The sequence below is a fragment of the Brienomyrus brachyistius genome, chromosome 11 (assembly GCF_023856365.1).
Source record: "Brienomyrus brachyistius isolate T26 chromosome 11, BBRACH_0.4, whole genome shotgun sequence".
Classification (NCBI taxonomy): domain Eukaryota; kingdom Metazoa; phylum Chordata; class Actinopteri; order Osteoglossiformes; family Mormyridae; genus Brienomyrus; species Brienomyrus brachyistius.
In genome coordinates, this window is record NC_064543.1 from 23,633,137 (window position 1) to 23,659,226 (window position 26,090).

Here is a 26,090-nt window from a genome sequence, read left to right on the forward strand (position 1 = left end):
AGCCCCTTGCTGGCTTTTAATCCTCAGCTTCCCAAAAGTTGGGAACTATCAGTCACTGACTATGATCCACATGCATTGAAATAAGATGAGAAAATGCCTACTTCAGAATAACAGTGAATTTGTGGCACTGCATATAAAATATTAATTTTTTTCCTCCATTTTTAAATTAGTTAGTATAAGTTTTGTATGAGAATAGGCATAGATATCACTTTTTATTTGGGAGATAGTGGCACACATTTTCCGAGAGCCTCGGATGCCCTTTGCTGCGGGTTGTATTCGCTCAGGGATGTTCTGATGCACACGGACTTACTAAGCAGTTTTGCTCCCCTCTAAGGTTATAGTGCACCTTTGGTTAATCCTGTTTCTACTGTTTGCTAAGTTATAATAGTAACACTGTACAGTATGGTCCTTTTTATCTGGTGGCTCTGGGTAGACAGGCGGGCCACCTACTGGAAAATGTCAGTGCTGATTTGATTATTAAAAGAAGTTCTTTTTGAAATGTAAAAAAGAAAAACATTGAGATTCTTGGAGTTTAGGCCTTTATCCTTTTATTGAAGTCTCATTGGATGGAGGCGCCCGTGAAATTAGTAAATGTAAATTAATCCTTACATGGTTATAAATTAATATTTACATGGCTGGTTTTGATTGAAAACAGAAAATGCAATAGTCCTTGGGGTCTTGACTTAATAAAGATTTTTTTAAATATTGGTTATTACTTTCTTATTAAAGGCTTTGTTATTTATAGAAATGACAGACTTTGGTAATAATGCAACTTTTTAAGGAAGTCTGTTGCTGTGAAGAGTTAAAATAAATAAGATAAAAGTTGTGGGAGCTGGGGACGAACTAAGGTCATTGTGAGATGGTAAAACAGAAATGTGTAATATTCAGTGTCATATTCTTTAGTTTAAATGATGGAAGTGAATTTTGTGGTGTGTGCGTGGATTCTGTTTATATCATATTGTGGGCCCCAAATGTCTCCACAATGTAATAAAACCTATTAATTTGACATTGTGGGGACCGTTTCTCAGATCCCCACAAAGATCTGTGAATACGATCAAAAAATCAAGAAGTGCCAAAACTTTCACATTTTGTTTGGTTACTTATGGTTTAGGTTGTCATGTTGGGATTGTAATGAATGGAGAGTCCACATAAAGATATAATTACAAACCTGTGTATGTGTGTGTGTGTGTGTGTGTGTGTGTGTGTGTAAGAAACGCCAAGCTTGCAATGTACTGTTCTTTTCATTTCAGTACGTGACTTTAACCTTTGAAAGGCTTATGTTAATTCTGGAGATTTTTAACTTCTCGACAGTGGGACGTGGCTTCAGTATTTCTTCAAGCATCATAAGTACGGAAAATACAGATGCGGCCTGGAAGACTTGGGCCTGTGGCTGAGTGCTGTTCCTTCATTAAGCCCTGCCTCTCCTTTGCCTTTTTGTTTATTAGAGCCATGAAGCGCTAATGATGTGCATGTACCGGTGTCCCCTGACCTGGTGTCACTGGCCCCATTTCGTTAAGCTGCAGTCAATATGTTGTTTTTATTGGGCGCTGACAGTCTCCTTGACACATGATGCTGTTCTGGAATATGAAGAGCTTTCTCAATTTCCATTTTGCTTCATTAAAGCTCCCTCGTTTTCTGTTAGTGTTTTGTTTGTGATACTGTCATTGTCTTTCTGGATTTCCGTCTGGGCCTTGGGTTTGCATGGTAGTCTTATTATTGTGCTGTGTTGTATAGGGCCAGTGTTGATTAAACACTATCAAGGTAGTTTGCACTCTGTCACTTTAACTTTGGTCAATTCACACAATTTTTTTATGAAATGCGTAAGACAGGAAGAAAACCACACATGTGCTTTGCTGTCCCGTTTGTCCTCAGCTACTTTGAGGTGGAGAGCAGTGGTCTGCGGGAGGAAATCCGATACCGCTACCGCTTCAGAGGGAAACCTCGCTCTGAGACCTTCCCCTACAGGCTGGCGGATGGCCAGTGGCACAAGATCGCGCTGTCCATCAGTGCCTCCCACCTGCAGCTCCATGTCGACTGTAACAGGTAATCCGCGTGTCTTCTTGCCACCAGGTGGTGTCTATGTGCTCCAATTAATTTTAAAGGAAAAACAAGAAGTTGTTTGTTTGACAACACATTGCGTGTATAGTAAATTTAGGTACCTGTTACTATGTCGTATATTTAGTCTGAACCAGCCATCTACTGGATCATTTCGACCTGATGTTAGAAAATTACAGTACACAGCCATCAGGGTTTGCTGAAGTGATCCAGTACATATTGAGTTTCTATGAAAAAGTCGTGGTCATAAAGCACCATTTTGTGTACTTTGTGTAAATGTGCAAACATTTTGAAGTTACAGTGTAAGATAACTGAAATGTGTAATTGACAGGTAGGCAAATAAATTAATTTTCATTTTTACAGTTGGTTGGGACTAGGTTGGAATTGGTTGAAACTTGTTCAGTGCCCAAGGTGACCTAAACCCATGTCAGCAAATTCAGGGTGACCACACGTCCTCTTTTTTCGAGACTTGTCTTCTTTTTTGGGACCTAAAAATGGCTGAAATGTCCAGGATTCCGCTTTGTTTCATGTTCATATTTGCTTTTTGCAGTCAGAATACTTTCTGTGAGCACATTTGCATTGTGTCCTCTCTTTTTGGTAAAGTAAAATATGGTCAACCTAACAACTGTCATGAAGTTGGTTTTGTCAATGAAGAGATATTCAAGTGGATAAATGTGTACTGGGTAGGGCTAGGCATTATAACCTCAAATCAATATCATGATTAATTTAACATTTTACTTTGATTACGATTAATAGATGATTATTTTGTTTGTTTTTTCTCAGCTATTAAAACTGGGATACTTTTTGTAATGAAAGACTATATCCTTATGATTTAAAAACAATTGAAGGAAACAGACACAGATGAACCATTTATGGTTATTCATTGAATATTTCAAAATGAAATCAAAGCACAAATCACTTTAAATGAAAATGGCTTATGAAAATTTTAGCTTTAATGAAAAGTTCCCTAAAAAAGCAGAAAATAGTTTGCATTTCTTGCAAACAAAATAAACCGATTATAGTAATCACTGTCTGGCTGAAAGTGATTACTATACGCAGATGATCATCAATTTTTTTTTAATTTATTTTTCCCTTTGTTTCCGGCAGATTATAATCTAATTTACATTTGCATATTTATTTCATGAACATATAGGGTAATAAAATGGACAGCGTCGCTGTTCATTTACAGTTTTTCTTAGTTGTTTACGCACAGTTACTTGTACTTGAGACACAATGACTACAACATGTAACTGGTGCTCCAACCCCCTGAACCAATTCCGGTAAACTACAAGCACAATTCCTGCTTTACACTCAAATTACAGTTTTAAAACACACTTTTTTCAAAATACTACACATAATTCTCTACATTTGGCACAATTTTCATGAAGAAAATCTCTTGTTTTCACAAGGAACACACTGTCATTCAAAATTGTAAAGTCAGTTGCCCTACTTTGCATACTAACTCATCACATGGGTAAACACCTGTCACGCATAATTGCAATTTAGAAATCAGAGCTTTATAAAAGGCCAACAGGTGAGCTCTTCTGTTTTGGAGCAATGGATGCCAATGTTGGAAACAGAGGCAGAGCCAAAGGAGTGAGAGTAAGAGGAGGAGGACAGGGAGGACGAGGACTAGGAGGGCCAAGGAACGTAATCTCTCATGAGATCAAAGACACTTTGGTTGACCATGTGGTTAACCATGGTCTAACAATGAGGGAGGCTGGGCAAAGAGAGTTGAAGTGTTGAAGTCCCTGGCCAGCGTGGTGGGAACGTCACAATGTGTGCAGCAATTACCAACCAAGGTGTCATCCATCACCATGCTACCCTTGGCCCCTACAACACTGCCCATCTGATCACATTCCTGGAAATCCTACACAACACACTCATTCCAGCAGATCAGATAGATGGTCCAGAGCAGCTCAGGTATGTTGTCATTTGGAACAATGTAAGTTTCCACCGGGCTGCTCTGGTTCGTAGCTGTTTCACTGCCAACCCCCATTTTTTTGTTGTTTATCTCCCTCCATATTCTTCATTTCTCAATCCTATTGAGGAATTTTTTCTGCCTGGAGATGGAAAGTGTATGACCGAAATCCGTACGTACATACGTACAGTATACGCCTTCTCCAAGCTATGGAAGATGCATGTGAAGATATGGCAGTTGATGCTTTTCATGTCTGGATTCGTCATGATAGGCTGCTTGGCCAGGGCAAACATTGCTTGTGATGTGGATGAGGGGCTGTGGCCAGACCGATGCAGCATAGTTGTTTTTTTTTTTTTTTTACTGTAACTATTCAGTAAATCCTTCTGCACGGTATGTGCAACTTCGTGTTGGGATGAACAATGTATATTGTTTTTGTGGGAAAAATACAGTAGAATATAAATATAAAAACAAAAAAGGCTTATAGTAAGTCATTAAAATGAATGGAGAAGAAGTGGCCATAGTCTTTTACATTAAGCACATCAGTGATCAACTTTTTCTTATAAATTTCTATTCATATGATGGTTTGTGTGTGTCATTTGAAAACAAAATACCATTTTCTGAAGAAATTACATTGTTTTGAACGTAAAGTTTTATTTTGCAAGAGAATTGAAGACTTTTGCCCGTTGTGTGTGTGTGTTTTTTGATTTGTGTGTAGAGTTATGACAATATGTGGCATGCTTTCAGAAAATGTGTGTGAACAATTTGGAAAAACTAATTTTTTGACGATTTCAAAATACACTACAGCTGTTTCAAACGCCTTTCAAATTACAGTACTGTACAAATTAAATTCCTGAACGGTGTATAATTCTAATACGCTATAATACAGTATAATACTGTACATAAAACATAGTTTATTGTAGTTTCGCTACTGCATCTCATTGGCTCGTTTTGTTAGTTTATTATAAAAATTGATGAGTCCATATTTGTCATTGAGAGACTTTCTTTTTCCCTTCATGTTTTCTGTGCTTGCAGCATTAGCCTCAGGTAGCTAGCTGGAAGCAGACTGGTTACCGCATGGCAAAGTAAGCAAGTACGAAAGAATTTACCATAGTTATAATTTTCCATATGCGAAATTTCGATTTCGTTTTGTTTTTAGTTCATACTTGGTTCAGGCAGAAGTTCTTTTGGTAAGTAGTAGTAAATTTATCGGATTTAAAATTTTAAATAAAAATAATAATTAAGTTCCGTTTCAACCCAAGTAACTTATTTTAGTGTACTCGGCACTTTATTGCATTTAACGGTACGCTAATTAATCTTTAAAGTTAAATACGCTATATAAATTTACTGGGCTGGGAGTACGGGGTCATAGTGAGTTAGTTAATTATGGGGCCGGCTCAGTGTGGCGTTTGCAACATGTTTGCCCTTCTGGACGTTAGTGTCCAGTCGGACTTCATCTGCGAGCGATGTAAGCTAGTGGACTCGCTCATGGTCAAGGTTCGCGACCTTGAGGAGCAACTGGCTCTCATCCAATGCAACAGTGAGTTAGAGGAGCAAGTTAATACGCCTTTTAGGGAGAAGGTGTGTACGCCACTAGCCGGGAGGGGGGAGAATGAAGAGCAGAGAGGTCGAGAGAGCTGGGTGACCGTAGGTCGTAGACGCAGGAAGGGGCGTACACACGTTGCAGAGGCGGCATCACCTGAGGTGACTGTGTCGAACAGGTTTCAGGTTCTTCCAGCTTTAGAGCCGGAACGGACTGGGGAGGCAGGTGGGCCCTTGGGCACTGAGGAGCCCCCTCCCCCCAGGAAGAGGGAGGTTGTGGTAGTGGGGGATTCCATTATTAGGGGAGTAGACAGTTATGTGTGCACGCGTGATAGAGGGTCCCGTACGGTGTCTTGCCTGCCTGGTGCCCAGGTAGGAGACCTTCCAGATCGTGTGGATAAGCTTTTGGCCCCAGCTGGGGTGGATCCAGTTGTCGTGGTGCATGTTGGCACCAACGACATAGGCAAGGGTAGAAGGGCTGTTCTGCAGGATAAATTTATAGAAGTCGCCAATAAGCTTAGAAGCAGAACGTCCACGGTGGTATTCTCTGAAATACTCCCCGTGCCACGTGCAAGTCAGGCTAAGTTAGCTGAGATAAGGAAATTAAATGCGTGGCTAAAAGGATGGTGTAGGAAAGAGGGGTTTAGGTTTATGGGGCATTGGAGGACCTTCTGGAACAGGTGGGACCTGTTCAAGCCGGATGGGTTGCACCTGAACCAGAGGGGAACCAGTGTATTGGGGAGGCGTATGTGTAGAGTCGTTGAGGAATGTTTAAACTAGGGACTGGGGGGGCAGGGAGGTTAGTTAACTATGTCAGTGGGGGGAAACGGAAAGCCCCAAATAATCATATTGTAAGTGGGCACCGTAATAGGCCTACCCTTTGTTGTCTGTATTTAAACGCCAGAAGTATTAGGAATAAAATTCATGATTTAGAGGCTTTTATCTCATCGGACTCTTATGATATTATAGGAATAACTGAAACGTGGTTGAGTGAAAAGGATGGACAAGAATATAATATGGATGGTTACACGTTGTTCCGTAAGGATCGTATAGGAAAAAAGGGAGGTGGTGTTGCAGTATATGTAAAGGAAAACTTGCAGGCAAGGGAACTTACTGATATAAATAAAACTACGGAAGCAATATGGGTAAAATTAGATGCTAAAAACTCAAATAGCCTAATTGTCGGTGTTTGTTACAGAACACCTAATATAGCTGCTGAGGAAAGCAGATTGTTATACAGTGAGATTAGGACTATGAGCAATAAAAATGATGTGGTAGTTATGGGTGATTTTAATCTACCAGGAATGCAGTGGGACATTGTCACTGGCTCTTCAGAAAATGAACTGGAAATGGTGGAATTAGTACAGGATTGTTTTTTTACTCAGTTTGTTAACACCCCTACCAGGGGAGATGCCATTCTTGATCTTGTTCTCTCTAATAACCAGGACAGGATTGGTAAATTAGACGTTTTAGAACCACTTGACAGTAGCGATCATAACATGGTCAAATTTGAGGTTAAGTTTAGTGTTCGAAGAGCTAAGTCCAAATCAAAAATATATAATGTTAGGAAGGCTGACTTTAAGTGTATGAGACTAAAACTAGAAACTGTGAACTGGATGGAGTTAAATAACAAAACTGTTGAAGAGGCCTGGGAATTTTTTAAAAGCACATTATTGCAAGTGCAAGAGGACTTCATACCTGTTTCCAGCAAGAATAAATCTAGGATATTGCAACCTAGGTGGTTTACTAGGGAAATAAAGCATAAAGTAAGGAGGAAAAGGGCTTTGTTCCAGCAATGGAAAATAACTGATGATGACAGAATTAAGCAGGAATATCTAAGTCTACAGGCTGAGTTAAAAAATGATATTAGACGAGCTAAAAGAAATGTCGAAAGGATGGTTGCATTGGAAGCTAAGGATGACGTTAAAAGTTTCTTCCAGTATTTTAACTCTAAAAGAGCTCTAAAACCTGAAATTACTAATCTGCAGGATAGTAAGGGTCTTATAATAGTAAACGACATTGATATAGCAAATGAGTTCAATGATAGTTTTGCACGGGTATTCACTGTTGAGGACCTTAGTAATTTACCAGTTATTACCTATCCAGCATTGTCTATAGCTAATATATATATATAACTGAAGCAGATGTTTTGCAAAGCCTAGCTAAGCTCAAAATAAATAAATCACAGGGCCCTGATGGCATCTTACCTATAGTGTTAAAAGAGATGAGGGATATTATTTGCCGACCCTTAACTTTACTGTTTCAAAAATCCTTATCTGAAGGTGTGGTACCTTCTGATTGGAAGCACGCCTTCATAACGCCTATTTTCAAAAAAGGGGATAGAAGTAATTTGTCTAACTATAGGCCAATCAGTCTAACTTGTATAACTGGTAAAGTTATGGAGGCTATAATCAAAGAGAAAATGATAGATTACCTGGACTCCAATAACATTTTGCGGGATAGCCAGCATGGATTTAGAAGAGGTAGATCCTGTTTAACAAATCTGTTGGAGTTTTTTGAGGAAGCTACTCAGGAAGTTGATGATAAGAAGGCCTATGATGTCATCTACTTAGATTTCCAAAAGGCTTTTGATGTTGTCCCCCACAAGAGGCTCCTACTTAAACTCAAAGCGACTGGTATTTTAGGTACCGTAGCGACCTGGATTGATAACTGGTTAACAGATAGGAAACAGCGAGTAGTTATAAGAGGCACAATGTCACAGTGGGCTTGCGTTCATAGTGGGGTACCGCAGGGTTCGATTTTAGGACCACTATTGTTCCTAATTTACATAAATGATATGGATACCAATATATACAGTAAACTGGTGAAATTTGCAGATGACACCAAGGTGGGTGGTGTAGCAGATACTGAATTAGTGGCTCAGCAGCTACAGCGGGATCTTGATTTAATTAGTGACTGGGCCGATACCTGGCAGATGAAATTTAACGTCGATAAATGTAAGGTACTCCATCTAGGGAGCAGAAATATAAAGTACAGGTATTTCATGGGTGTCACTGAAATAAAGGTAGCTGATCATGAGAAAGACCTTGGTGTGTATGTTGATGCTTCCATGTCCCATTCTCGCCAGTGTGGGGAAGCAATAAAAAAGGCCAATAGGATGTTGGGGTATATCTCCAGGTGTGTGGAGTTTAAGTCAAGGGAGGTAATGCTAAGATTATACAATTCCTTGGTGAGACCTCACCTAGAATATTGTGTGCAGGTTTGGTCACCATATCTTAAAAAGGACATTGTGGCCTTAGAAAAGGTGCAGCGTAGGGCCACAAAAATGATTCCTGGTCTTAGAGGAATGTCATACGAGGAACGGTTACTTGAGCTAAATCTGTTCAGTCTCAAGCAAAGGAGATTGAGGGGGGACATGATCCAGGTATATAAGATTCTAACAGGTTTGGATGCTGTTCAACCAAATAGTTACTTCAGCATTAGTTTAAATACACGAACTCGTGGCCATAGGTGGAAATTAGCGGGAGAACATTTCAAGCTGGATTTAAGGAAGCACTTCTTTACGCAGCGTGTAGTCAGAGTATGGAATAGCCTTCCTGATAATGTAGTGCAAGCTGAATCCTTGGGTTCCTTTAAATCAGAGCTAGATAAGATTTTAACGACTCTGAGCTATTAGTTTAGTTCTCCCCAAGCGAGCTTGATGGGCCGAATGGCCTCCTCTCGTTTGTATAGTTCTTATGTTCTTATGTTCTTATGTATAAAAAAGCCCAAAATAAACACTAAGCGGATGACTTGATTACTATAAGCAAATTATTTAAACAGTATTTGTACAGGAATGATTCTGTCCCAAAATTTTTGATCCATGTAAGCGGTCGATCACTATAACCATGATCACTATATGAGGTTTCCGTTGCTTTTCACCACTAGCAAGTTTTAGCTGAAACTGTTTTTTTACAGGGCGGCATGGTGGTGCAGTGGTTAGCACTGTCGCCTCACACCTCTGGGTCCCGGGTTCGAGTCTCCGCCTGGGTCACATGTGTGCGGAGTTTGCATGTTCTCCCTATGTCGTCGTGGGGTTTCCTCCGGGTACTCCGGTTTCCCCCCACAGTCCAAAAACATGCTGAGGCTAATTGGAGTTGCTGAATTGCCCATAGGTGTGCATGTGTGAGTGAATGGTGTGTGAGTGTGCCCTGCGATGGGCTGGCCCCCCATCCTGGGTTGTTCCCTGCCTCGTGCCCATTGATTCCGGGATAGGCTCCGGACCCCCCGCGACCCAATAGGATAAGCGGTTTGGAAAATGGATGGATGGATGGATGTTTTTTTACACTGGTAGATGAAACTTTTTTTTCCACAGTGTTTACATTTGACCTCTTTTTGTTCGGTGTCATCTTCACTAAATCCACAATGTGTCCAAACGACAAACACGGCATTTTTATTTGGTACAGGCTGCTCGGTCTTTGAGTTCTCCTCCATGTTGGTTTCATGACACAGACTGGGCGGGGCAACAAATGCAGTAGTATGTTTTTAAGGGAACAGTACATGAACATACACTGGGGAAAGTATTAATAGAATTTTTTAAATATTAACAGAATTAAAATAAATGAAGTAACCGACATGGGCAAGATGTCGGTTTTGATTAATTTTTGATTAATTGCCCAGCCCTAGTACTGGGTGAACTGAGGGAATTTAGTTTACGGCAGGATAGAGTTCTGAAGACTGGCACAAGCTAGTATCTGGGTTACTAGGACGAAACAGTGAAATGCAGCAGTTTAGACGTATCATGGGGCTTGAGTGATAGGTGAACTAATCATCACAAATAAGCCCGATATTATGTCTCTCCTTCACAAGATGGTGTATCTTAACCTAGCACCTCACAGTGCTATAATGTTTCAAATATATTGATTACTGTGTGCTTCTGATATGCACTGGATGTTGAATTTGCTGCTTGCAAGTCTGTAACAATTCAGGTTTTCAGTCAGGCAGTTGTTTTAGAGCAGTGAACAGCAGGTTAGTGAAACCTTAATCATAGCATCAGTGTCTGAGAGTTACTTAGGTACGCTGTAGTATATTGGAGTGCACAGTGTAAATTTCATGGCTGTCTTCTTCCAGCAGGAGTTCAGATTGTGTCACTGAATCAGAATAAGGTATGTTCGCATATACTGGACATTTGTCTCCAGTTATCAATGGCTCTCATACATACAGCAGATATTATACAAGATAAGATGAAATACAGTCTGTTTGTTACATACAGTGTGTGTATGTGTTGTTAATAAATATAAAAAGTCCAGGACTACTTGCCATTACAAAGGCTGCTGGTATAAATGCAGTATGTACAAAACAATACTATAAGTACTGTGAGTTATTTACAGAAATGAGGTTTTGCTCATTATGGGTGTGGGGGAGACTGCAGCTGCCTCAGTTCATCTAAGAGAGAACAGAGTATGCACTGTCAGAAAAATGTGTACATTTGAGAGTACAATTACTTGTCACTGGGTCTGTACCCTTGAGGGTTAGCCAAATGTACCGTGACTGTACATAAATGTACCTTTTAAGGTACAAAAATGGACTCTGAGGTACATTTTTATACTTTGGCGATATATTAATGTTGTTGGTACCTTGGGGAATAAAATTGTAGCAGGGCTGTGCCCTTTTCTCTGACAGTGTGAGAAGTGAGCATATAGACAAAGTGTGGCATGAACCCCTGACCTCAGTACACTCTAGACATACTCCTGGACGTCACTCTTACTGGTGATCATCAAACAGCACATGAAGATCCTAGAGAGAACCGTAACATACTATTTAATTTTAACGTTAAGGATGGAGTTGAGATTTTCCTTCCTTGTAGCGATTTTTTTACATACACTGTAGCTACTTAGTATGTTTTTAAGTAGCCTGGCTCCTATTCCCCATGCCACCTCTCATTCATTTAGATGAGCTTTGCACCTTTGCAGTTATCACACTTGAACCCTCGTTTTAAAGCCCTTGTTAAAATATTTGAAAGCTGGTATTACTAGACTGTAAAGTGGAATAGGAGTAAAATGTAACCTTTAATACAGACCAGTTCCTTTTTAAGGTGGTTTCCCATTTTAGCCTGCCAGAGAGCATGTAATAGGCTGCCTGAGGTGTCTCCTGTTGACTTTCATTTGGCATTGCTCTCAGGGCCACCGCTTGGCACAGCATAAAATGGCAGAGTCAAAGGTCAAAAATGGCTGATGTCTTGTTTTGACAAAGCAATTCTTTCTAATAAGCCATTGAAACAAAGCTATGGCAAGGCTGTAAGCTATTAACAAATGGGAATGGAAATGGAGGATGCGGCTGAAAATGTAGTTATACTCAATCTTGAAAGGTATTTGAGTTTATGTATGGAATTGTGATCATTCTATTTGAATATTTTGCAGGATTACGAATCTAAATGACTTCATGCTGTGACCTAGTCCACATCTGATAAATGGTTTTCCAGGTGTTCTCTTTCAGTACAGGGTAAATTGATGACAGTGGAAATTGGGCATATTTTGATTGCAAATGCAGTGTCACACGAGGTGATAAGAGTCTCTCCATTGGGGGGTTTTGGGGGTCATCAGTAAAGGAAACAAGATGGATGAGTGTGCAGAATTATGCGAAAGCGGCCAATTGCCATTTGTTTTATATCCATTGTCTCAGAGGGGGACCACTTAAAAAGAAAATGCTTGGCATTACCATTTAAAGACCTTCTGACATTGCTGCAATGAAATCCCACATGCCAGAGGTTCTTATGCTGGATAATAGACTTGGGGCCAGGAGACTACCCTGTAACCATGCACTGGTTTTCTGTGCTTGTTTGCTTTTAAAAGCCCTATAAATATGTAGCGTATTCACAAATTTACATGTGTTACTTGTGAAAGGATGCTAGAGAACACAGCACTAGGGCTATAGCATGCTGGGGTTGCTGGGGCTCCTTGCCCTGGGGGTTTGGGTACTCACAAGGTTTGTTTTTTTTTTTTTTTGCTTAATACTCAACCAGAGAGAGTTAAGGTCTAGGCTTTGTAGTAAAACTGAGGCGGCCTGATTAAGAAGTAATTATATGTGAACTGAATTCAGGCTGGATTGCTCAGTGCTTTATATTACACTATGTGATGTGTCTAAGAAATGAGGTCAGTCTAGATCAGTGTGACGTTTTTAGTTAGTGAGAGCAGCCTGGTGGCAGTTTCTGTATATTTCCTTTTTGGGAGACCGGGGGAGGGGGCTGGATCTGGGGGTAGTTCATTGGATCACAGTGATTGATAAGGCCAGGATTACATAAAAGCACAAGGAGGGCGGTGTTCATTTGTGTAAGTATTTTCAACAACTGTGTTATGGGAGCAAGACAATAAATGAGTGGCTCATACTGACCTTAAAAGTTTTCAGGTTGTGAAATTTCACTTAAAAAGGTGGATGACTAAATAACTGCTAATTTGAACATTTTAATCAATGTAGCAAATATTTTTTTCTGAGTAGGTCTGGCAGTAGTATCAGTAATGTAATTGAATGGTCTTCTCGGAGCTGGCAGAAAACATTATTTTAATGTTTCATGTTTTTAGAAAGGTTCTGTCAGTGTTAACCTGACAGCATTATTGCTTGAACATCATTTTATTGTAATGTTGAAAAATATTGTTTTACAATGAAAATCTTATTCTAAAAAATGCTGTACATGTGTATTGAGAACATGCTATCCAGCATTGAACCCATGACCTTAGAGGAAGAATGTGACAGTAATACCTGATGCTCTGCCATGGCCTTTTTCTGTTTATGTGTTATTATTCTTAGTTAGAGTAGTAGGTTCAGTAGTGAAATAACATCGTGGGAACATCTGGAAAACTGACACTTTAAATGTTTCTGTAACCTTGATTGTAAAATTGGATAAACATTCCTAGATTGTAATTTACTTCTAGACACAGGAGATCAATTCTGTGTTAACTATAAGCATGAATGGAAGACATTGGCACGTAGGAAACTGTGCATCCCTAAGTCAATGACCAGTGGCAAATTCAGCCCTTATCTAAGATGGGCAGGAACTATACAGCCATGGCCAAGTTTTGAGAATGACAAAAGTTCTGGTTTTCACAAAGTTTGCTGCTCCAGTGTTTGTAGATCTTTTTGTCAGATGTTTCTATGGAATACGGAAGTATAATTACAAGCATTTCATAAGTGTCAAAGGCTTGTATTGACAGTTATATTAAGTTTATGCAAGTCAATATTTGCAGTGTTGGCTCTTCTTTTTCAAGACCTTTGCCATTTACACTGGCATGCTGTCAATCAACTTCTGGGCAGCCCATTCTTGCACAATCAATGCTTGGAGATTGGCAAAATTTGTGGGTTTTTGTTTGTCCACCCACCTCTTGAGGATTGACCACAAGTTCTCAATGGGATTAAGGTCTGCGGAATTTCCTGGCCATGGACCCAAAATGTCAATGTTTTGTTTCCTGAGCCACTTATCATTTTTGCCTAATGGCACAGTGCTGTATCATGCTGGCAAAGCCATTGTTCATCACTGTTCTAAATGGTTAGGAGAAGTTGCTCTCGGAGGGTGATTTGGTACCATTCTTTATTCATGGCTGTGCTCTTAGGTACAATTGTGAGGGAGCCACTCCCTTGGCTGAGAAACAACCCCACACATGAATGGTCTCAGGATGCTTTACTGTTGGCATGACACAGGACTGATGGTAGTGCTCACCTTTTCTCTGGACAATCTTTTTTCCAGATGCCCCAAACAATGAAAACGGGGATTGATCAGAGAAAATGACTTTCCCCCAGTCCTCAGCAGTCCAATCCCTGCACCTTTTGCAGAATATCAGTCTGTCCCTGAAGTGGCTTCTTTACTGCACTTATTGACACCAGACCATCCTCCAAAAGTCTTTGTCTCACTCAGCGTGCAGATGCACTCACACCTGCCTGCTGCCACACCTGCCTGCTGCAGCTCTACTCTGGTGGTGCCCCGATCCCGCAGCTGAATCACATTTAAGGAGATGGTCCTGGTGCTTGCTGGACTTTCTTGGGCGCCCTGAAGCCTTCTTCACAATAACTGAACCTCTCACCTTGAAGTTCTTGATGATCCGATAAATGTACTTGAAATCTTACTAGCAGCAATATCCTTGCCTGTGAAGCCCTTTTTGTGCAAAGCAATGATGACTACACGTGTTTCCTTGCAGGTAACCATGGTTAACAGAGGAAGAACAATGATTTCAAGCACCACCCTGCTTTTAAAGCGTCCAGTCTGCTATTCTAGCTCAAGCATGACAGTGATCTCCAGCCTTGTCCTCATCAACACTCACACCTGTGTTAACGAGAGAATCACTGAAATGATGTCAGCAGGTCCTTTTATGGCAGGGCTGAAATACAGTGGAAACAGATTTTTTGGGATTTAGTTCATTGTCATGGCAATGAGGGACTTTGCAATTAATTGCAATTCACCTGATCACTCTTCATATAACATTCTGGAGTAAATGCAAATTGACATCATAAAAACTGAGGCAGCAGACTTTGTGAAAATCAATATTCCTGTCATTCTCAAAACTTTTGGCCACGACTGTATATAATATAATCCATTCTTCAGCTGAAGTAATTAAAGATTTGCATGGAGGTGGGAATGTCTGATTGGACCGAGGAGCTCGAATAATGTGAGACTGACATGGGTGGATACGTTTCCCATCTTAAATTTAAGAAAGAGTCATTTTAATCATTACTCAGTTCATGTGCAGCATTGATTTTAATGCACAAGTCTTTAAACTCAGTCTTTATTTCGAAGGAAATCCTTTTTCGTTTTTGTGTCTTCAAGTCTATAACTGGTGTGAAAATACTGGAACAAGGTTTAATCTCATCAGCATCATTATGCATTTTAAACATGTTATGCTGTTAGCATTTTTAAATTCAGCATTAAATTTAAGTGGAATAGCCAAATTTAGCTGTGATTTAGCTATTAGGGTGTTCTTAGTTCTTAATTTAGTCCTGGGTCACAATGAACCTGAGTACACAGGGCTTAAGGCAAGATACATCCTGCTTGGGATTCCAGTCCATTACATTGCACACTATGTACAATTTAGCGACACAAATGCACCTACCCCTACTGTCTATGGACTGTGGAAGGAAGCTGCATGAAAGTCCACACATAGGGCCTGGGCCAGGTATACGTACATGTATATAACACAAAGGCGAAAATATCTATGTGATGTGCTTCAGCATGGCAGTGCTGCTGATGTAAATTTTGCTTTAAATTGACTTCTACTAGTAAAAAAGTTTTGCACATTCTCGCAATTATATAGTGCAGTTTATCATAATTCATAATTAGCTAAGTCGATAATTTATTGAATTATGATGAATCAGTTATCCTGATGAAAGGCAGTGTAATGTGCTAAATGTTTAGTCACATATTCCTATTTGTAATACTCATAATACAGGAGCTGTAAGCTGTAACTTAATAACACCAACATCTAGGTTACAATCACAGTTTGTCAGACTGTTAATTAGTAGGCTGGATATAACAGTAGCCAGCATTGACTGTGGTCCCCTCGGTGTAGGTCAAGGTTACTCAATTGGTGGACTGCAATTCACATCTGGACCGAAACAGAATTTAATCTGGACTGTGCGATCAATCCTGCTGCCCCGTTCCCCCACTCCCGGTTGGTGAACCACTCCCCCCCCCCCCCCCCAGTCTGAAAAATCCATCCCCCTAACCCCCAGAGATGTGGAATATGTGGAAATACAGAGTTGTTGGAATTAATACAGCAAGCTGTAAATCAGTGGGAGCCCGTTGGGGTTCTGTTTTCTGTTTTACCTGTGTTGTGGATTAAGTAACCATAACTTGATTGAATGATTGAATTGTCATTGATTTTGTCGCATGTTGTTTTCCTCTTTCTTCCTTTTTCCTTGGACCTGCAGCTTTTAGCCTTTAATAGCTGTGAACATCTATTTTAGTGTTTTGTAAAGGCTCAGTCAAGGCTGATTTAAAAAGAAGCCAGTTTCAGCAAAGGTCTGTATACCCCCGAGGTCCCCAGAACTAGCATTATAGGATTATGAAACTCTGGTCTACAAAGAGACATTGTAATGTAAAAGGTCATGTGTTTGTAGAGGTTTACTTGAGAATGCTAGGAAGTGTGAGAAACAGGCTTTGAACAAATCGACCGGAGTAACATAATGAAAATTTGCAACTCCAGGGAATTTGGAAAGCACCTAATTAACATTAGTTGCTTCTTTTTTAGGGGAATTAGGAAAATTCATAAAGAATCCAAGAAGAATGCTGTCACACAGAGCTTGCTGATCTTATTACCAAACTCAGCTGGCAGACTGTGTTGTGGGGTGACAGGGTTTGAATGTTACACATTGCCACACATAGTCATCGTTTATCTTTACCTGTCGTGATATTAAGTTTTTCTGCCCTTTTATATTTAAATCTTGTCATCCCTGTCCTTAAACAATCTTGAATAAACTGCCCATCTTAGTCACCCTTGATAGGTCTCTGTGCACTAATAGGGATTATTAGGTGCAGGAATAAATCAGCCATAAATATGTCAACCCTCCCCCTAATCTTTATAGTCCTGGCATGTTGGTCTTATGTTGCTAATCGTGTGAACTTCCAATGTTTTAAATCATTCCATAGCAAGTTAAATAACTTAATATTTCTTTGCAAATGGCATGTTCTCTCCACCACTGTTTTGGTGATTAAGAATGAGCTTGGTTAGTCATGGCGGTGTGGCACACAGTGAGAGAATGTTTGTGTTTGTGCTGGGTTTTGCTAAAACATTTTCACTCAGTCATTGGAAACCAAATTTAGCAAGCTTTGTAATTTTAATGATAATTTCCTTTCAAGATTATCTATACTGTATGTAAAAAAGAACTGTTTACCACTGCCATATCTGCATGAACTCTGCATGTGCTCTGCTTGTGCTCTCAGCCAATCATAATTTATTCTTGTCCTTGCTGTGTCACTCAATCATAGACAGTGTGGCACGTTTGTGAGAAATTAAATAAAAATGAGTGAAGAGGAGAAAAGCGAATAAAAAATGCTCATGTAAAGACATTAATCTATATTTGTATTCCATCGAGATGGTATTGAGCAAAAGCATGTGATTTGTCGGCACTGCTTAGTATCTGTTGACACAATTCAAGGCAACGCCATCAACAACTTATTTGACAGGTTCTTTTGGAAAATAATAACATATTTTGCTATATAATTAATAAACCATAATAAAAGCACATAATATGTTCATATTAATAATTAAAATGATATGCTTATTATGTAACATTACGTAAGATGATGTCGTAACAATCAAAACACTCACAAATGTGCCAAGAGGTCTCGAGGTTTTATTAGGACGACCTCCGCAAAACAACCAGAAAAGAGCAGGAAAACTTGGGGTCGTGAGTCCGAGGATCCAGCAGCCAGAGAGAGCAATCCGAAACCGGAGACACTAAACGCAGGGAGAACAAGGAGGGGAAGGTCATGGAGAGGACCTGCTGGAGGAAGGCAGGGCTGGACTTGCAGGCAGGTAGAGCAGGGCGAGCAGAACAAATCAGAGATGGACGGGAGACACAGGAAAGGCGGCTCAGGACACCTCATGAAAGCACTCAGTAATACCTCGCACTGTTTGCAGGATCTGGCAGGGCTTAAATCCAGTGCTCTCAGCTGTTATCCACATTCTCATGAGGGGGAGGCATGACAGATGTGGCTAAGCGACAGTGCTAACCTTCATTTTAGCAGCAATTATTTTGCCATGCAGGAACTGCAGAAAGTAAATTAAGCAAAAGAAAATGCAAGTCAAAATGATGAGAAAGATAGAGTAGCCTAGCCTGAGAGGCTAAATGGCAGGCATCTATGCTTAACCTCCCGTCAAACCTGAATGTCTTCTTTTAAGATATATTTCCATTTTAGTCATGTTGTGGTTATAGTTAACTTCTGCTTTGCAATACTGACAGATGACTGCATTTATACACCTTTAATGTGAAGTGTTTCCACACAACTAATGCTTTTTCTCTTTATCTGAACCCTGATCTGCTATGATCCATCTTCCTTCCGTCATATTGTTGAGTAATCGCGAAGACAAATTTTATTCAGGGCTTAAACAAAATAGTATTCGAGTTTAATCGTGTAATCATGACAGCTCTACTTTGTTTTCTGATGCCTTATCCAACATCAGACTTTGGTCATGCAATATAAAGCAAGCTCAGAAAATCCTCTCTTGAATGCTGCTGAAGGATCTAGAGATGCTTTTCAGATGGCTTGATTCACATGTATTAGTTTGACCTCCACTGCAGTCTCACATTGGAAACCATAGTAATCTTGTAATTAAAATGTTTTTGTCAGGTTGTTTCAACAAGATAATCTGGTACCAGCAAGTATGACCTTTTTGTTCTGATGTGTTCACTGTGGAACGGGATTTTCTTTTTCTAATGATGCTCTCGGAATTCAGTTTTGAGCATAGCTGATTTGTGTCTGACTGATTTGCAATTCCAAAGGCTCTATTTTATTCCCAGAGTTGCTTGGAGCCAGAGTCCGTTGTTTGCTTAACATGTCATGCTGCTTGCACCTTGAACATTTTTCAAAGAAAGTTTTGTGAATTAATATGCATGATAATCTAACCCCCGTCTGAAAACATTACCTTTAAATGCTTTCTCTAATGGGCATACTAATGTGCATTAGCACCTTTAAATGATCTATGCCTGAATTATTTGCTATGTCCAAAGATATCACAATACAGGACATGTATGGCCTAGTCATTTTACACATACTGTTGAAGTACCTTTTTGGAAAATGGGCTGAAGTGGCTGAGCAATAAAGCAGCAAAGGAGGTATTCCTACGTGTTTGGTGTTTGTAGATTGGCAAGTGTAATGTTGTGTGTTAAATTTAATACGGGGGGGACCTGGTTCCCTCTGTTTCTGTGAGAATCTGCAATACTTTTCAGTCTTTTTGCATGTAATTTTTTTTTACTTTGTGTGCCATCCACAAAGAGAGGAAGTCTGAAATTAATAAAGTAATACAGATATTTTGAATACATGGACTACCACAAAAGCCATAGAGGCTGCTCACCGGAACAGTTGAACCTCAGAATAAGAGACCTCTTCTAAGACTTATCAGGCAGGAAGAGAGATGGAATGAAAAGCAGATCATTCACCCTCCTAAAAGAGCAGATCAGATGGAGGAACAAAGGGGATTAGTCATGGATGAAGGCTGAGATTTATGAACAAGTACTGGATGAGCAGAAAAATTCAAAAATTTGGAGAGGCAATTTTGACAGTGAGGAACGAAAATAGCAAGACTTTGAAGCTGACAGAATAACTTTTATGATAGTTTGCAACCTTCTTGGTTCGTGGTGAAGTTATGGGACAAGTTAAGCTATGTTTGAATTTATTCTGCTAAAGAGCAACATTCTTTTATGCGTATGTTTATTTTCAAACACAACCCATGTAACATCTACCTCTCTCTCTCTCACAAATGCTTGTCCTGGTCAGGGTCGCAGGGGGGCCTGAAGTCAATCCCGGGCAGCACCGGGCTGAAGAAAAGCTATAGCAGGGATGGGTTGTCAGTCCAACGTAGAGCACATACTCAAAATCAATTCAGTTCTGTTCAGCTTGGTTTAATTTGAATAGCAGTTTTAACGAGGTGCATTATTACGTAGCACAGAGGCCCCAGCCTCAGATCTGAAACAATTTGCACTAAAACCGAAACAGTGTCACTTAGTGGTGGCACATGAAAAGACAGCAACAGATACAAATCTGGTGAACCTGATTACATTGCGATAAGTCACTCAAAGTTGCGCTTTTAATAAAGTTCCTTTGAGAAGAGGGGAGAGTCTGTAGGATAGGCTTGTGTGTAGAGCTTAGTTTTTTAATTTTTAATGTATTTTAGTTTCAGTTTAAGTGTTAGCAATTTACATATGTTTTTGGGACCGGTCTGACACAGATACGTTCTCATTAATGCAATAGCTCAAAGTTTTTGATTGATTAAACCCTGCATGCACATTGTACTGTATGGGTGATGACCTGGAGATCTGAGACAAAACAGAAAAAGTGCTGCATAGTGATAGCAAAGAAAAAGGCAGTTTCATACACTTAATACCATTAACTCAATAGCTGAAGCATTTGCTGGATCTTTTTCAAACTTTGTAGACACATTATATGGGTGATGAACTGGAACTGATCAAATGTTACTTATTGGTAGCAAAGGGAAAGTTGAAAGCAGATTTGACATTGTGCATGTGATAAGTCAAAAAGTATTTTATGGATCTTATTACTGCTTCAGAAGAACTGAATATGGATGAAAATCTACACCTGATTCCATTTTAACACAAATATCCCAAAACATGAAACAGCAGTGCTATGTGGTAGCTGTAGAAGACACATGGTCTTGTGAACACAGTAACTCTAAAAGTATTTTATGGATCTTTTTCAGACTTTGCAGAGACATTTAATGGGTGTCAAAAGGATATGATCATATTTTGAGACCCAAAAATTGAACCAGTGCTGATTTATGATGTTAAAGGAAATGGCAGTCTCAGACACTTGATCTTGTTAGTATGATAACATAAAAGTTATTTACCAGATGTTTTCCAAACGTGCAGGCTCATTGTATGGGCGAAGATGTGAAGATCTTTTAGATTACCTACATTTAATTTTTAAAAAATCTGTGAATGCAATCAAAAAAAGTAAAAATGTCAAAAGTCTTGTATTTTGTTTGGTTACTTATGCTTAAGGTTAGGGCTGGGTAGGGGTTAAGGGTTTCGTGATTAGGATTCAGGTTTCTCCCGTAGAAATGAATGGAAGGTCCCCATTTATATGGGTACACCAGCGTGTGTGTGTGTGTGTGTGTGTGTGTGTGTGTGCGTGTGTTCCTGAAAAAGAAATTGATTAAGCAAGTTTAATCATTCAGAAGACTAGTTCTTCAATTAGGCAAGATTTGTTTACGAATATTCGTTTTTAGTTTGTTAGTTTCCGTCTTATGTGTAGCACAAGAGGAAGAATTTTAGATTTTGGGGGGTGCAAAAAAAAACTGCACACATTCAGCTATGGATTTCTTAGTGGAATCCACTTCCCCCTTTTTTTTTGACAAACGCTGTTTGCATGTCTAATTAAAGTTTTTCTTAAAGTTTTGTAACACTGAATGGTGAACTTAATGCTGTACATATTGCACCAAAAAACTAATTTCTCCACTGTTTATTTCAGGCCATTGGTGAATTTTAAGCAGGGCTAGAATGGGACTGACTGGGAATTTAGGCCTGCGGACACCCCAAGAAATCTATGTAAAACTAAAATTAAGCAATTACTTCACTACTACTAAATAGCATTAAAGTGATAGTAAATTGTAAATAGCGTTTTAGCTACTGATATCTGGGTGCAAATAGCACCTCTCTCTGGCTATCCACCCAGGTAACATTGTCGGCTACTGATGCACATGGCATCTGCTTTTTTTCCATTTGCAATATGTACACTGACCTAAAAATAATTTTTTAAAACAAATTACCTGGACAGGATTTGACCAAAAACATGTGAAGAATAACATATTTTACACTGGGTCACAATATCTTCAGTTCTGTAACACAACCAGAAATTAAACTGGAGACAGGCTAGTAATTCATTCTTGCGACAAAGTAGATTATTATTATCATAATCACTGTTCTATTTTCATTACATAGGACCCTATTGAAAAATGAAGCAGCGTTGAGAAATGATGCAAGAAATCCATTTTCATTTGGTTGCCAATTTTTTAAATGAGCTCTTGATAGCTTCAGCCATAGCGTAGCGTACAGAAATGCTACCGAATTACCAGTCCCCTCAGCATCCCATTTTCTAGTCTCCGAGCGCTTAAGCAGCAAAGATAAGCTGTCCAGTATTTGATAAGCCTGCATTTATATGCCTTGGTACAGCTTATAAAAAACCTGCTTAGGCCATATGCAGCAGTAGATTCTTCTGACATGACACACATGACCTTATGCGTTTCATCTAAAAGCAACTGTGATCTAGATTGTAAGGCACTAAAAAGTGCTGTCTGAGTCATGCATGACATGAACACCATCAGATTCACCCAGAGAAAAAAGTGAAAATTGGCATAAACACACTTTTCCCTTATTTATTATGTTTTTTTCAGTGTTCATTCTAGGTCTGAGAGAATGAGGCTCAATATAATAGTTAGCTGATCCCTCTGCCTGTCAAACCTTGAGCTGCTTTGTTTTATCATTGGCAGGATTTACGAGCGTGTGATAGACCCTCCACAGATGGAACTGACTTCTGGCAGCAGTGTTTGGGTGGGACAGCATAGTCACAAACATGGTTTATTCAAGGTAAGACTATCATGCCAAAATTTTGAAGAATTTAAGTTAGTTCATGGTCTTGTTAGGAAAGGATTTTGCCCCCCATTGTACCATATGAATCCTTCTCCAAGGTACCGTGTGTAGGTGTTGTAGTGAGGCTGAGACAGGCCAGGATTGTGGCATCATACAGTGGTGAGTGTAAAGGTTGTTGACCAGCTTCCCATCCAAATGCTATTCCAGTCAACTTTTTAATCACCATTGTGGTACCAGACGAAACCACCACTGTCTCACTGACTTACCCCAAATTCATAATTCACTCATAGTGTTTACATTCAAAGTAGAATGGGGGGCTGTTTCCTGTGATCTTTCGAAAAGATTTTTGGTTTAATGAAATGTGGCTTTTTGATTATTTGTGTTCTGTCCTAGAGAAACATGTCGTAAAGCAAAGAATTTTTTTTATATATATATATATATAAACTACCAGATATGTAAATATATACATGCTAACCAAACGACCAGAAAGCATAGTTTTTGCCTATTAAAAAAGCTTATGGGATAGTAAGTTTGGAATGGGAGACATATTATGCATTATAATAAAGATCTGGGCTTAGAGATGTATATATTGGTCATTACCATGCACACTATTAAGAATTAGATGACCACAACATCAAAGTTCCACCATAGAACTGGTTGAACTGGTTTAGACAGATATCCAGTTTAGCAGAATAATTTCAATAAGTCGGATTGGGAGACATATTATGCATCATTACAAAGGTTTAAGGGAATAAATGTACTACCATATAACCCATAGTATTTGCGCATTTCCAGCTTCTGACTTTTGCAGTCATGTTTTAGGTAAGAAGACAAATTCTCAAAATGTTACATTTAATTAAATTGAAATTACTTTGAGAGCTCGAAATACCAGATTGGGAGTACTGAAAAAGTAAATTGTGTGCACATTTAGGCATTTTGTGAGTTCAGTGGGAATATTAAGCTAAATTGTGCACACAATTTAGTACAACATCCCTATGAAAAAAATGTCTGTGGCCCCTCCAGGGCCCCATTAGTGCATCTGTTACAGTTTTTACTGTTATGTCACTGAAAATGTTATTTATATTGCAAAAGAAAAATAAATTGAATATTAATATTTAGACATATAAATATAAATAATAAAAACAACATTTTAAGACATGGACATTAAGATATAGCATGTACTGTAAGTGGAATGTACAATAAGGGGTCGATTCTCTCGTCAAGCATTTAAGTCAAAAAAAGAAGTATGATTAATCCATCAAGCAAGAAAAGAAAAGTTACAGCCTTGATGATTTTGGCAACAAGCAAATCTTGGAACGTGGACTGTTTCGTTTACATTGTGAATCTAATTGAAATCTGCAGCATCGTTTTTAATTTGAAAATGAAAGCAGGCAGTAACCCTACTGCACTAATGTTTGGTCATTCTCACAAAACATGAGAATTCTTCAACAAAAAAAGTAAATGTTATAGTGATATACAGTGTCTTTTGTGCAGAGCAATTGACAAAACTTACATTAACTTATCAGGAATATAAAAATTATGTAATTTATAGCTGATTTAAAGATTACTTACCCATTTTCCCCAAAAGACACTACTGTGTCTTATGGAATGAACCGGAATTCAAAATGGAGCATTTCACAATCCACCTGGAAACATGCCATGCATTCACTGCTGGTCAGTTACATCTAGACATCTCGATGGAAACTATAGCAGTGGCAGTGTCAATGAATGTAGGTAATACTTCACAGTAGGAAAGTATTAAGGGTTAAATAAAGTCAATCTGAATTTGTGATCTCACTTTTTATTTTGAGCATCAGATTGAAATGGCAGGACAGAGTGGATAAATTTACTGCCCCCCACCCTGACCAAGCAGGGAAAATCCTTGTATGTCAGCCTTGTTTTTAACTGACTTTAAAGAAAATCCTTTTTGATGGACATTTAAACCTTTTATTTTAAATGTGTCTTCTGTAGTATTGTTATATAGTATTATTTCTGTCAAGTACTATTTGTTTATGTAATTAAACATACATTGCTAGACATAGACTTGGTCTTCTTCATCTCAGCTGGAACATACAGGTTCTTACCTGGTTCTTACTTGGTTCTTACTTGATTTGGTTCCATCTGATGTGGTCTTTGGCAACATGTTGTGCCTTCCTCCAGAAAAGGTTCACCTCCTTATGTTCAGATGTTATTGTCCTCCACCATATATCTTTAGGGCAGTTTTGTTTCATCCTTCTGAGTCCATCGGAGAACTTTTGGGATACAGTCTTGGTCTATTCTTAACACATGTCCTAGGCATCTCAGACAGTGCCGTTTGATCTGAAGTACTACACTCTGGCGTTTAATTTTCCTGCAGAGCACATCAGGCCTGAATACCCCAGAGATCCTTCTCAGACATCCATTTTGGAAGACGTAGAGTGATCTCATGTCACTTTGAGTTACCTCCCAGCATTCTGTGCCATGCAGAACTCTATTCACATTGCTGTTATACAGTTGTATCTTGGTTTGTAGGGTGTACTCCTTTGACCTCCAGATAGACTGAAGTGTAGCAGAAGCACTATGAGCTTTCACTAACCTTTCCCTGATGTCCTTGCTGGCTGCATTATCAGCACTAAACAATGCTTCCTAGATAAGCAAATTCCATTTTATACTCAAGAGGCTCACCATTAATTGTGGCTGGTGCACGAGTTGAGTTTAAGCACATAATTTTGGTTTTGTGGGGGTTGATTTTCAGGGCAGTGTGTTCATATCTGTTCAGTTTTTTAGTGTCCTCCTTTAGATAGACATGTTTGGAGGACAGTACAGCAAGGTCATCTGCAAAGTCAAGGTCTTCAGACTGGAACAGTAGGGTCCTTTGGATGCCTGTGGACTTGTGTGACATGGTACTGCACATGATCCAATCAATCACAGCTAGGAAGATATAGTATTAGGGGGGATAACCCGGCATTGTCGTACACCCGACCCAACCAGGAACCACTCTGTTAAGTGGCCATTGAGAATAATACTGCATTCACAATATTGGTAATACAAATTAATCATGGTGATAATATTTGGAGGAACTCAGTATGACCTTAAGATCTTCCAAAGGGTGTTGCAATGGAGGCTGTTAACTCATCGTTTCCTGATCCCTGCCTGTTCTTGTTTCAGCTTGATATCAGTAGCTGCATCAATGTTTATCAAAAGAACTCAGCAAAAGATTTTAGATGATATTAAGAAAAGCATAATGCCTCTCCAGTTGTCAAGGACTTGGAGGTTTCCTTTGTTTGGGACACTCGCAAACAGTCCTTTAGTCCAATCATCAGGGTTTGTGTCCTTTCCCCAGATGTTT

The 26,090-nt window shown here is 39.3% G+C and overlaps 1 protein-coding gene across 1 annotated transcript in view; it reads left to right on the forward strand.

Annotated features, from left to right (window-relative positions):
* The window catches only part of LOC125704245 (protein kinase C-binding protein NELL1-like), a 221,712-nt gene that overhangs the window by 37,460 nt on the left and 158,162 nt on the right, over window positions 1-26,090 (forward strand). The window contains exons 4-5 of the mRNA XM_048969665.1: window positions 1,873-2,043; window positions 22,663-22,759. Coding sequence (XP_048825622.1) covers window positions 1,873-2,043; window positions 22,663-22,759 — 268 coding nt within the window. The remainder of the gene's footprint in view (window positions 1-1,872; window positions 2,044-22,662; window positions 22,760-26,090) is intronic.